A 12,679-nucleotide genomic window follows, 5' to 3' on the forward strand; every position below is an offset into this window, starting at 1 on the left:
AACGTTAATTTTAGGAAAAATGTTACGTTGTAACATTTTGAAGATTATTGTAATAATCAATTAGATTTGGATTTCTGTATAATTACATTGCAGTTCGTTAAAATAAAAATGTATTTGAGCAATGAGAAATTCGCATCTGGTAAATTTAATAGGAAGAAGTTAATCGTACTCATCCGGTAACGCTGTAATGAATAAGAATTCTGATTCGTTCGTTTTTAAACAGAGATACAGCGATACTACTATGAATCTATCATATTTCGAATTGAGCCAACGAAAGCCTCTTTTTTCAGTATAAGTATTATTAGGAATAATAAATGTTAAAATGTAGATAACATTTTTGGAAGCTGGATATGTGTATTGTTATTTATTTTGTCATAACTTAAAGCTCAATTTGTCAATTATTTCATTTTCGACCCTGTCATTAGTTACCCCGTGATCCAAATATACATTACGTGTCTTGTATGAAATAGAGAATATGTTTGAATGGCAGTGCGATACCGCGGAATTCCCATTCAGAATACACCAAGCCATTAACCCGGTATAGAGCCTCGTCTAATCTTGTCTGCCGATCGGAGAGCCGCAATTAATCAACACCAGGCACGAAATCGCTATTAACCTGACTCGCGAATCGTGAATTCCGCGACACACTCGTGTGCTTTTCGTCGCGGAACGAATACAAAAGCGGCGATTACCTTTGTAGGATTAATACGCGAACGTAGACGGAAATTTCTGTAAGAGTGTCTTAAAAGAAAGAGAACGCTCATTCAGCGAGCCGTGAGGGAGAAAATCATAACGGACATCGGTTTAATTAACCGTTGTGACATCCACGTAATTACCTTCGCTCGTGCGCAGGATAACACGTCAATTACGCGAGGACGAGGATTCTAACGAAGCTCAATCGCATCTTTTGGCCGGCGTGTTCTCTACGGTCGCAAGGATTCTCCTTCGAACTAACTTACGGTGCAGGTTTCAGCCGCAGGGTCAATGAACATCCACTGGGGAGCTGCTCTCGTCAATTAGTACCGTGGAATCTGTAGTCAATTATGCGCCACGTCGGTGCGGATTAACTCGTCCGCGCGTAGGTATATCGAAATAACGTGCAATTTATCATAACTGAGATATTAGATTCAACCACGAACCCTCTCCTCGCCCGTGGAAAGCATCGAAACGCCGCAAACGAGACATTTACTGACTGTAACGTTTTAATTACGGCGTATCATTGTACTTTAAAATTTTTGCGATTTTCGAGCAAAAAGCACAGGTCGTTATCTCTACCTCGTACATTTTTTAAATCGCACGAAAAATTAATTTCTCGATGAGAAGAAATTCGCTCGATCGATCGATTAATTTTCGCATGGATAGTTAATAAAAAAAGACCGAGAAAAATGAGAGCCTAAGATTGCTATCCTTCTCGCGTTTATACAATAAGCTTCATAAGGCACGGAGCAGTCACGCTTTCTAAATCTCGCTTACTATTGATCCCTCTTTATTATCTTTTCTAGATTTTTGTAACTGATGATAGCGTAAACATCATCCTGTTGCTTTAATTACCGTTGAAGAGATAATAAATTTAAAAAGTATTAAAATTTCGAGAAAATTCACATTTTTGTTCGTATTACTGGGTCACTGGAGCTACACATTGCGAATAAACACAATTTACAATATAAATAAGAACACTAAAAAGAACCTCTTGCTTATTCTTTGATTAATAAAGATTCAAAGAATAAAAAAATCTGGAAACCGGTATCTTATTTTTCCTTATTACTATATATATATTTACAACCGCATCGATATTGATATCAGCATCCTTCGAAGGAAGTGACATTTCCTGCGAAAGGTATCCTGATAAACGCTTATCGCGTTACAAGGAGTACCAAGGAGTACTAAGGTATAAAATTGATTATTAATTAACAAACTAAATGGACTTGTTGCAATCAGATGATCCAAACATCCGTTCTTTTTGAAATTAATTAACTATAATTAACACTGGATATTCCTTTTGCTCCACAAATGACGGAATTCGAGAAGACTACAGGGATCCTTCGTAATCGATTCGACTCTGCTTAAGTTATTCGCGATTCATCTTGTCTAAGACATCTTACTAGTCTTACCACTTGCGCAATGTCAACGAATATGCATATAGTTAATGGGGCGCAGCATCTCGCTCGCATCGCTGGGGATGGCCGGCTGGACGTCGAAATCGATCAGACCTGATCACGGATAGATGGAATAACCGCACATTCCGCTATCCTCGCACTTCCACGAGCTTATAAATAATTGGTTTAAGTGCGCCCGTCCGTAAACTGCCCCTCGTCTTGCGCTCGGAAGCAACACCTACATCTTACGATTCGCTTAACATTCATCCATCTGCCTTTCGCAAGCAACAATTCTAAATCTTACGCAATCGACGGAGATAGGAGGGAGGAAACGCACACGATGCACGTTAAGAAATCTTTACGGTTAAAAAAATCTTTACTGCCATTTCAGCACCCGCGCACTTTGGAGAACTTCCAACCCTTATAAAGAAGTAATAAAAAAATAACAAAATGCACGGAAATCATATCGAGTCCGCCTCTGTAATTAACTGGAAAACGACTAAAATTTGGAAAACTACACTTTACACCCTGTCAAGTCTAACTGGTCATACGTTGGGTGCACCTACCCCAGTCAAATACGACAGGCTATCGATTGGTTCACTCGGCACTCCTCTCCGTTTGCAAATATGAAACGGGGACATCAACCACGACGTGAAATAAGTATTATTAATATTATGAAAAAGGCAAAATATAAGAGTAATTCAATGGCGCAGTTCAACCGGAAATGTCGCCCATGGGAAGTCTGCAATGCGATACGCTCCCGCTGCCCCACTCTCCCTCCCCTCTCTCTCTCTTTTTCTCTCTCGTTTCACAGGTATCTCGTCGTTACCTTTTCTTCCCATATCCGACATTGTCAAGCTCGACGTGTCTGTACGCCGCGTAGGTGGCCATGGCAATTCCCCAGGAGCTAACCCGACCTAGGACAGTTCCACGAACAAGGTACCTCTGCGCGACTCCGAAGCTGCCAGGCCTTCCCGTTAGGGGGTTGTCTCTCTCTTCCACGGTACGGACAAAAATCCCAACGCAAAGCGAATACGAACGGATGGATCTTTTCGCCTTAGAACTTCTTCCACGGCTCTCCAGAGATGACCGCGGTCTCTGACAGATGCGAGTATTTGCGATGCTCGCAATGCTCGGTGCTGCGACGAGTGCGGGCGAGAAACTGACGGTCGAACCAGGATCCAGCCAGTATATAACGCCTCCTCCACCGGTGCCTCGTGCCCGTCTCTCTCCCTCTCCCTTCTTCCCGTGTCTCCTTCTCTATTTCTCTTCCTCTCCCTTCCCAACGAGAGCTCTCGCGACTCGCCACTTTCCACCGCGAGAGTACCCCGGCAGTGCCGTATGTACTTACTTCCACCCCCGTCCGCGGAGACCAGGAGAGCCGACGACGCCGACGCCGAGCATCGTGCATTCACCTCAATCAATACGCTTAGCGAACCAGAAAGAGGAGAGGAATAGAGAAGAGAGAGAGAGAGAGAGAGAGAGAGGGGCGAGGGGGAGGGGGAGGGGAGGCTGAGGAGAGAATCCACCGGCGCGTAGTTCGTTGCACATGCATGCTGTGCACGTGCGGACACGCGGAGGGTAATGAGCAGAGACCGGAAGGGCCCCAAAAGGGCGCGGAGCAGCCCCCCCCCCACCGGAGGGCGAAGGGTGGAAACGCTTTTTGACGACAATCATTTGCTTCGATTGCACACGAAAGATTGGGATCTCTTTTTTTTTTTCCATTTTTAAACGTAAATATTGTAGTACGTGATTTTTGGATGTACCGAAATTCGATTCGGGGTGAACAGAAGGAGATGAGAGGTAAGTAAGAGAAGAGCAAAACGAGATGTCAAGAATATCCAAAAGTTCCCAGCTTTAATATTCTATTTCTTTTACTTGTGAAATACACTTTTTTTTATCGTGCTTTATTTATATAGGTACTAAACTTTCGAATTTTATGTGCCGGGGTTACATTTTTCAATTACGTCAATTAGTTTTACCCGAAATCGTATTTCTTGCAAGTGATCGTGAGAGTTCAATGATCCATGTGTTTCTTTTTAAACCGACAGATACGTATCACCAAATTTTTAGCCTTATTTAGTTCATATCGTGCAAGTAATGCAATGATAATAGAAGATTAATGTAGAAACCTTTAATATTTTTCACAGAGTATAGCTCGCAAAATATACTCTATCCGGAAGGTTGTATTTATCGAAATTACCACAGCCAGTGTTCAAACAGGACGTTGGACGGAAATGTAACGAATACCGCCTTCGTATGATTTCGCGATTCATGGTCAACAAAACATAAAGTCAGCAAACAGTAGATTACGGTTCGTCTTGGTGCGTGTTTTCTCGAGGCGTTACTCGAAGCGGATATGACCTGAGGAGATGGTCGCGACGTACACTGTGTTATAAATGGTAGATAAACGCCGATGGTATGTCGCGTGTCGCGTTGTACGCGATTGAAAATTTAATACGCAAGCAAATGGAACGGAGCAATGACTCCATAAGAATAATACAACGAATGTACGATCCATGCTTAGTGGAGTATATCGATTTATTCTATTATCGGACCTCCTAAATACGAATAGATTCGAATATAGTATAATTTGTTATTTCAATAATTTTTCAATTCAATCTCAAGGCTTCCCAACAAGATCGAGTACATTTGAAAATATCAATAACGATTGAAAAATTTAATACACACTGTGCATAAATAAAAGACGTGTTAAAAACGGAAAAATTATGACAAGTTATAAATCCTTTAGATCTTAACAAATATTTTATCTTATTAGTACATAATTAAGCAATAAATTAACCGCGTTATTATTAATTATATATATTCACCGCAAGAGTGAAAAAATGTACAAACAATAACCGCGCTATTCGCTGCTACTCGCTGTCTGCATCTATCTCCATCTCATAGAAAATATTGTATTTCCATGAGATATTATCCAACGAGCAGATATAATTACATATTGCAACTTTATAGCGCGTGGGTGGCAGGTAAAAAAAAAATGACGTCACGTATCTCTCTACGCCCGCATTCGCGAGCTCACAATCGAGAATTCTCGTTTTCTCAACTAGGAAGAGACACGCGACGTGTGAGACTTTGTCTGTTTCATCGTTCTCACATGCAATTGCATCTCCGTAGCTGTGCGCTTACGTTTTAATAAACTTTTCAGGCTAAAACTTACGGAAAACTTACTGATTTACACAAAGGAATATAAACTGCGAATGATGAAAGACACGAGGAGACGAACACGGGGCTTCCCCCGTCAGTCTGTTTTTCGAGGGTTTCACCCCGGCTGCACCCCTTGGAAGAGGAGACCCGCGTAAGGGTTGGCCGATCCACGCGTCGCGTCACGTCACGTCACGACGGGGCGTCCCCGGGAAATGTTTCTCTCGTATTCTAAGCGCTGCTTGCGTAATTGACCGATCAAATTGCCGCGGTCCCTTTACGACGGATGATAGAGGCATCGGAATTACCGAGAATTGAGTTTGAGCCGGCGACAAACCGGCGATTCACCCTGTCTGGAACTTTGGTCACGCTTCGATACGCGCGTGTCCGATATAATGGGATGAATTTTACGCGTGTGCGGCCAGAGTTGTGCGAAATTATTCAAATCCCGATGTGTCGCGCGCAAATTTGCGTGCGTTCCTTACAGACAAATTCGTTGGTAATGAAATGCGGATGATGACAATTGATTGGACGCAAGGATGTCACAAATGTCAATTTCGAATTCATAAAACTTGACAACTCATTTTATCAAGCAATGAAATGATATAACTGTTACGAATGTATAAATATATATCAATCTTTCCGTCGTAATATAAGTATTATGTATAAATGATCGCTTGAAAATACAAGACTATCATAGTTGTTAATTACGCATTTAAGAAGATCCTTAAACCTCTCCAACGAAATCGCTGTTTTATCGATAAAATGCGACACATCTTTATATATTAATTTAATTAGAGAAATAAGTTTGTTATAGAAACAAAGAAAAAGATGACAAAAAAAGAATGACGTGATATTATAATTTGTCAATTTAATAAGCCGCCACTAGTACCTTTAACAAATGATTTGTAGATATTGACAACAAATTATTGTTTTAATATGTATTTATTGGGATTGATACTAGTTATTCCAATGTCTGTTATTCCAATCAATTGTCAGTAATAGAAGCAATTTATGTAAAACTTAACCTATTTTTTGATAGACTTTTATTTACTAACAATACTGATTATTTTGATTTGTATCGTATATTATTTGTTACATTAACGAATAATAAAAAATTATTCGCAATAGTAACTGATCGATCCGTTTTTCTACTACAAACTATAATATATCACGTCATTCTTTTCTTTGTTCCTATAATAAACTCATTTCTCTCAATACAACGTTGTTTCTTTGTATAATCTATTATAGTTTGTAGCCTTCAATTTCATAAGTATAGATTGTAGAACTTTCGTGTTAAGCAAATGTGGTATCACGACTTGATAGCTCTAGACATCATTTTGAAGTAAGAAATAATTTAAAAAAAAATCAAAATTTCAAAAATTTTTGTCGTTTCCTCGGCATAAATTCCAAATTGCAGACACGTATTAACGTGTATACTTAAAAATTCTGAAGGATTTCCAAATTTATAAAAGTAATATATACAATATCGTTTTACAAATATTATTGCATTCAATCGGTAAAACAGACGACTTTAGAATCCCCTAGAAAGCCCTAAAAAAGAATTCTAAAGTTGTCTGTATTATCGATTAAGCGCAATAATTTTTTACAACAATTACTTTTTTTCCTCTTTTACAGATTTAAAAATTTTTTTCCAAGATTAAAGTATACCGTTTCTTAGTTCAATATAGCGTCAGAACTGTCAATATCGTAACATTTCCTTAACATAAAGGCATTGCAATCTGTACTTATGAAATTGTGATCCACAGACTAACAACACGCTGTTTACACGAACAAACAACAGTTCTTATAATTGTATCTAAACGCCCGACATGTCGGCGTTTTATCGTTAAAACAGCAATCTCGGAGTTCAGGCTTTACTTTAGGATAACCTTAAAATAGAAAAATTACGTCATATTATATTTCTTAACTTTATAATCGCCATCTTGAAAATAAGATATGAATGACTATAAGAAACGTGAAAATATTGCATCATTTGTGCTCGCGTAAAGTTATTTTTTAATGTCAAAAATATAAAAGCTTCATTAAAAAATTCCCTCATTAACGCAGCCGATGCACTGTGCGATAACATGCGAAACCCGTTTCGTTTGCGGCACACGTGCACTAACTGCACTGCGCCCATTATCGTTTCTATGTGCTTCTTAGAGTAAGTTTAGCATTGGGCTTTATGTTACCGGTATGTACAACAATGTTATTTTAACCGCGGACGAAAAAGATTGATAAAATGTTTAAAATTCAACATTGATAATTTTATCCCTGTAAACGATTAAAAATTATATTATAAATTTAAGAACGTATCTATATTTTAGTTTTCAATGAATTTTGCTTTAAAAGCTTTTTAATTGGCAGGCTATTTTACAGAATAATTTAAATATTTTTAATCAAATAATCTTTGAATCAATCACTCTTGTAAAATCTTTTATTCATTGTTGTGCTCTATTTTCAATATCTAACTACAAGTACCTTAAAAATATCTAATCAGGTACTTTGACGATAAAATGACATCTGCTTTAACGTTATTTTTCAAAATGACAGCTTGTTTGTTAGGTACGATCTATGTGTCTGCACGTAATATTTATTTACTTATTATACATTTATTTTATACGCACATGTATAAATATTTTATGCAAGTAAGTTTAACATGTAAAATACAATAAAGTAACACTTGTAAAACCATCCCGGTAAAAAATTTTTCATGTATGAATACGTACAAATATGTAAACATACATAAATATTCATAAACATTTATAATTATATATAAAATATGTCCATACATGTTCATCCCTCTCTTTTTTATAAAATTTTAACTTTTTAGTGTGATAGAAATATTAATAGCAATGTGAAAACATTAAAGAATTCAAAAAGATGCACGACAAATTTTTTACTGGGCATTAATTAGTTTATAGTTTTATTTAAATAATCCATTTATTAACATTACTCATTATTACAAAATAATACAATACAACATGAAATGCTCGAATAAACTAAATGAATTAATAATGTAAAATGTCTACAAAGAGCCAACACAGTATCTGAGTGTGTAAATAAATTTATTTGAATGATAATAACATAAAAGAGAAATCGTGAACACTTTGACCTTAATTTTTCAGATCATCATCACAGTACAATTTGAGTAACGGTTTTTAATGTCAAATCAAATAAAGTTAAAATAGAAATTACAATCAAAGTAACACTCTATTTGACTTGATGTAATAAATTGATTCAAAGATATCGGTGTTAATTCGTGATTAATCTTTTAAATATGATGATCTCAAAATGTAATAGAAATTTCTAGCAATTACAAAGTTGTCTTAGTGCAGGAAAGTATTATCCAACTAAAATATAGACAGTATACATATACAGATACCGATACACAAGAAATGGTACTTAGGTATACACGTAGTACATCATCATTCAAATATATATTTCTCACCTTGATATATAAATGAGAATCTATACGGAATCTTTGGTTTAGTATCTGATAAGTGTTGCTGTGGGAATGAAAAAGAGCTGACGACGTATCTCGAATGGCGGTTTTGTCGACGAGAAATATTGAGTGATTTTTTTAAATTCATAAATCGAGAAATCTCCCTCCTTTAGTACCTATTTTGAAGAAAAACGAACTATCCACAGGAGCGACAACGAAATATTTATATATATATGCTCGCAAATTATATATATATGAAGTCAATGATAATCGTGCGAATTCGAGTCGGTATTTTGTCTGGAACGTCACGTTTTGTCTGAATTGCACGTTCCCTGTGCGCACTGAGCATTTGCGTGGCCAACCTTATTTCCGCCGGACGATAAAGAATACCGAGACCGAGAGAGTCTCGTTGAATCCGCAGCCGTAGATCTTAATGTAACATATACACGGACATAGTCTTCCCCATGGAACAACGTTTCCTGTATCTCTGAGAGCGGAAGTTTTCGTAAACGTATCGCCGGAAAACTCGTTCCTTCTGTCTAGCGAACTATCAGACAATTTACCTAAGACCTCAACAAACACCTCATCATTTCCGTTTAGTCGAAAGGCACTTAGACGAATCGAATCTTTCCTGTTAACTTTTACGTAATTAAAGTAATTGCGCACAAGAATAACCGTAGATCCGCAACGTCTACATGTTGAGATTAATTTCAACGTGTTAATATTAAAGAAATATAAAATTTATATTACAACGATTTTTTATTCAAAAAACCTACACGTATTTTACAAATAAATGTGTGACCATAGAATTTCCAAGATAAACCTCAACACGAATCGTACTAAAAACTCCATGGACGGTGATTAATATCACAAAATAATACATTTTCAAACATACGAATATAAAAACTTAATTAACAGACGACTATATTAAATAAATTAACGAGACCTCGGCGGATTGCCTCTCTTTCTGTACAAGTAATAAAATCGCTAATTGCAGTTCATCCAGAATTTTTTTTTTTTCTTCGATTAAGTTCGCTTCTCTTGCGGAACGGCAAACGAAACGCGGTTTCACACCCGGTTTCCGTTTCGAAGCGGACGCATCGCGCAGCGCAGACACGAGCAGGGATGAGCGCATCGCGGCAGCAGAAGGAATGCAAGAGCCCAGGAAACTAAAATACAGCGAGCTAACATTAGACGGACGCGATAGGCATCCGCGATATTTTATTTTTACGATTACGCTGCGCATTCCCTCTTCCTCTCGCGCTTGAAAAATCCGAGAAGTAAGAAAAGTGACCAATTTTCACCAATGACACATCGTGTCGAAATGTCATTGGCCCCGGAAAAGAAACAGACCATAGAGGAAGAAATTCGTGCCGCCGCGCTGTGAAAAAGCTCTCTCGAGCGGGTCAAAAACATTTTGTAGGAATCGCATATAAGGAGTAATTAATTTAGTTACCTAATTAACTCACGCGAACAAACGTAGCTCACGTAGCGAATCTACCTCGAAAAGATAATAGCGTGACAAGATATAATGAGACGTAATTGCCAATGTTGCACATTTGACTATTGAACGTACGAATATATTATGCATAATATTATTTATGAAGCGTAACGATCATTACGCTGCAGGTGCTGTATATTTCATAAATATAGGTAATCCAATCAAACTGGACTAACGGATCTCTTCGAGCGGGTATCGCAAAGATTTTCTTTGCTACTAGACGAATAGAATAAAAGGCTGAGCGAATAAAAAAAAAAACGCAGATCAAGGACATCGAATCCTCGGACAGTGAGACGATCTATAAGCGTCGTTGTTCTAAGAGACCACCGGGAAGAATCGGTTCGAGGGCGGCCTTCGTGATGCTTCAGTGGAGCGAATGAGCATTAGGCAATCGAATCCGCCCGTAAATTGCGTCGTAGAGTGAGCAACGATCAATGTCAATCGACGGAAGACGAATCATCCAATTTTGCAACGGACGATTAATAACCGATCGACGACGATGACGACGTCGACGCCGATGCCGAACAGTTGATGGCGCCGACACACTCTCCGTGCGATCGGATCGCAAGAACGTTCCTCGGTGTTATGCGTTTATATACAAGCATGATAAGCCACGAGGGCTCCGTACGTCTCCGCAATAGCAAAGACTTCTTGCGCGTCACGGTAGAGGTCGATCAGAAGATGGCTCGATGACAAAGACTTTTTAATAAGATGACATAAAAGTGAAGTAAAAGACCTCTTTCAACTTCTTGCAATGAAATAGGGCAACTCCAGCAAACACGTCGCAGAAGTCAGAAAAAAAATAGAAGGAATGGGGGTAATTTTCTCACAACTGCTTCGTTACATGCCTTTGTGTTATATTAGTATTCTGTTATGATTTCAATTTCTTACTGTTAATATTAATAAAATTATTGTGAGTTGATTCGATTTGTCACTGTAATAAGTAGTGTCATCATAAATTATAATCTACAAAATGATTACCGTAAAACGTGCAAAAGACTCAGTGGTTATTTCGTGATACATGAGTGTAGAGGAATAAGTAAAGCTTTGTTGTGTAACAAAATACAAGTGCTTTGCTCTTGTATTCTTTGTTTAGTTTGTTTTTTTTGTATATCCCACCTGTTTAGGATATATGGCATTTTTAACGGGCGAGATTTATGCCCAAAGCATACAAAGTGCGCAGATTGAATTCAGTGCATTAAATACAATAAACGCATTACATGAAATATGTACCTCATGTCATAACACTTGTAATACATGTTGGAAGATTGTAATTATTATTTATTACTTCATTATACATATTTATCATTCTTACTCCTTTATAAACGCTTTTTATAAGTTATTGTGTTATTTTATGTCTTATTTATATGCATTATTTGTAAATTTTTTATGAGCCATACATACCTCTCTTCCCCCTTATGAGTAGCCATATATTCTACCTATGTGGCAAAAATGCAAGGGTTCAAAAAAGTTCATTTTTCAATACGAAATATAAATTTTTCGGATTTCTAATATTTTTTTCATAATAGCAGACAGTACAAAGTTTTTACTGATATAGTTCGTTTACTTTAAATATAGTAAATAATACGTAATGAATTAAGTTTTTGATAGGTGCGGCGTATATACAGGAGTTACCTACACTTTCAGATATACGGAAAAGTATACGGAATTATTTTATACTTTTTTAAATATTGATTTTTTTACTAGACTAGTTTTTGTGATAATTGGAGGTGTTAAAAAAAAACCTTATTTAATATAATTACAACTCTGTAAAATAAAGAGTAGAAAATTTATGAAATTATATATAGAATATATAAATCTATAACAGAAAACAATTTTAATTCTATTTAATCAATTTCATTTGTCTTAAATAGATCAATATATAAATTAATTCATCACTATGACAGTCACAGTAAACTTATTTGAAGATGTAGAACACACGCGTTTTATATTATCCTGCCTCAACGAGTTTATATTAATAATGTACTATAAATCATATTAATTTCTCGTTTTAAATGCAAACATTTTTGAAGATTTTAGCAACGTAAACCTATAATAAACGTCTCACAAGACGAATATATTCACACGATATATTCAGTTGGAATTTTGTTTTATTTTCGGATATTTGCTCGAAATAAATTACAAGATACTAAAAACGCACGCGACATTTAAGACATTGAAAGACAGCGCAATTTGTTGATCAATGAAGTCTACAGACCAAATAATGTGGATGTAGGTCCTTGAGACGTTACAAAAGGAAAGGGAAAGACACAACCAGTCCTGATGACATTTTGCAGCAATTCGCAATTTTGCATTGATATTTATATCACAGTTACATTATTGACATAGCAATTATGCATTCAATATTTCCACTGATTTTTCACTCACGCCTATACTGAAAGAAAAGATTGGCTACTGCTACAACCAATTCAAAATGTTACGCTATATTCAGCCAATCTTTTCTTTCAG

General features: G+C 36.8%; 1 protein-coding gene across 4 annotated transcripts in view; it reads right to left on the minus strand.

Annotated features, from left to right (window-relative positions):
• The window catches only part of LOC108756376 (microtubule-associated protein Jupiter), a 116,113-nt gene that overhangs the window by 35,159 nt on the left and 68,275 nt on the right, over nucleotides 1–12,679 (minus strand). For 2 of the 4 annotated variants that reach the window (XM_018500126.1, XM_018500123.1), the window contains exon 1: nucleotides 2,926–3,271. The exons of the other annotated variants lie outside the window; for them this stretch is intronic. In XM_018500126.1, coding sequence (XP_018355628.1) covers nucleotides 2,926–2,987 — 62 coding nt within the window. In that variant the 5' untranslated portion in view covers nucleotides 2,988–3,271. Of the gene's footprint in view, nucleotides 1–2,925; nucleotides 3,272–12,679 lie in introns of those variants that run through there. 4 annotated transcript variants of the gene reach the window in all.

Source organism: Trachymyrmex septentrionalis, unplaced genomic scaffold (genome assembly GCF_001594115.1).
Source record: "Trachymyrmex septentrionalis isolate Tsep2-gDNA-1 unplaced genomic scaffold, Tsep1.0 scaffold126, whole genome shotgun sequence".
NCBI lineage: Eukaryota > Metazoa > Arthropoda > Insecta > Hymenoptera > Formicidae > Trachymyrmex > Trachymyrmex septentrionalis.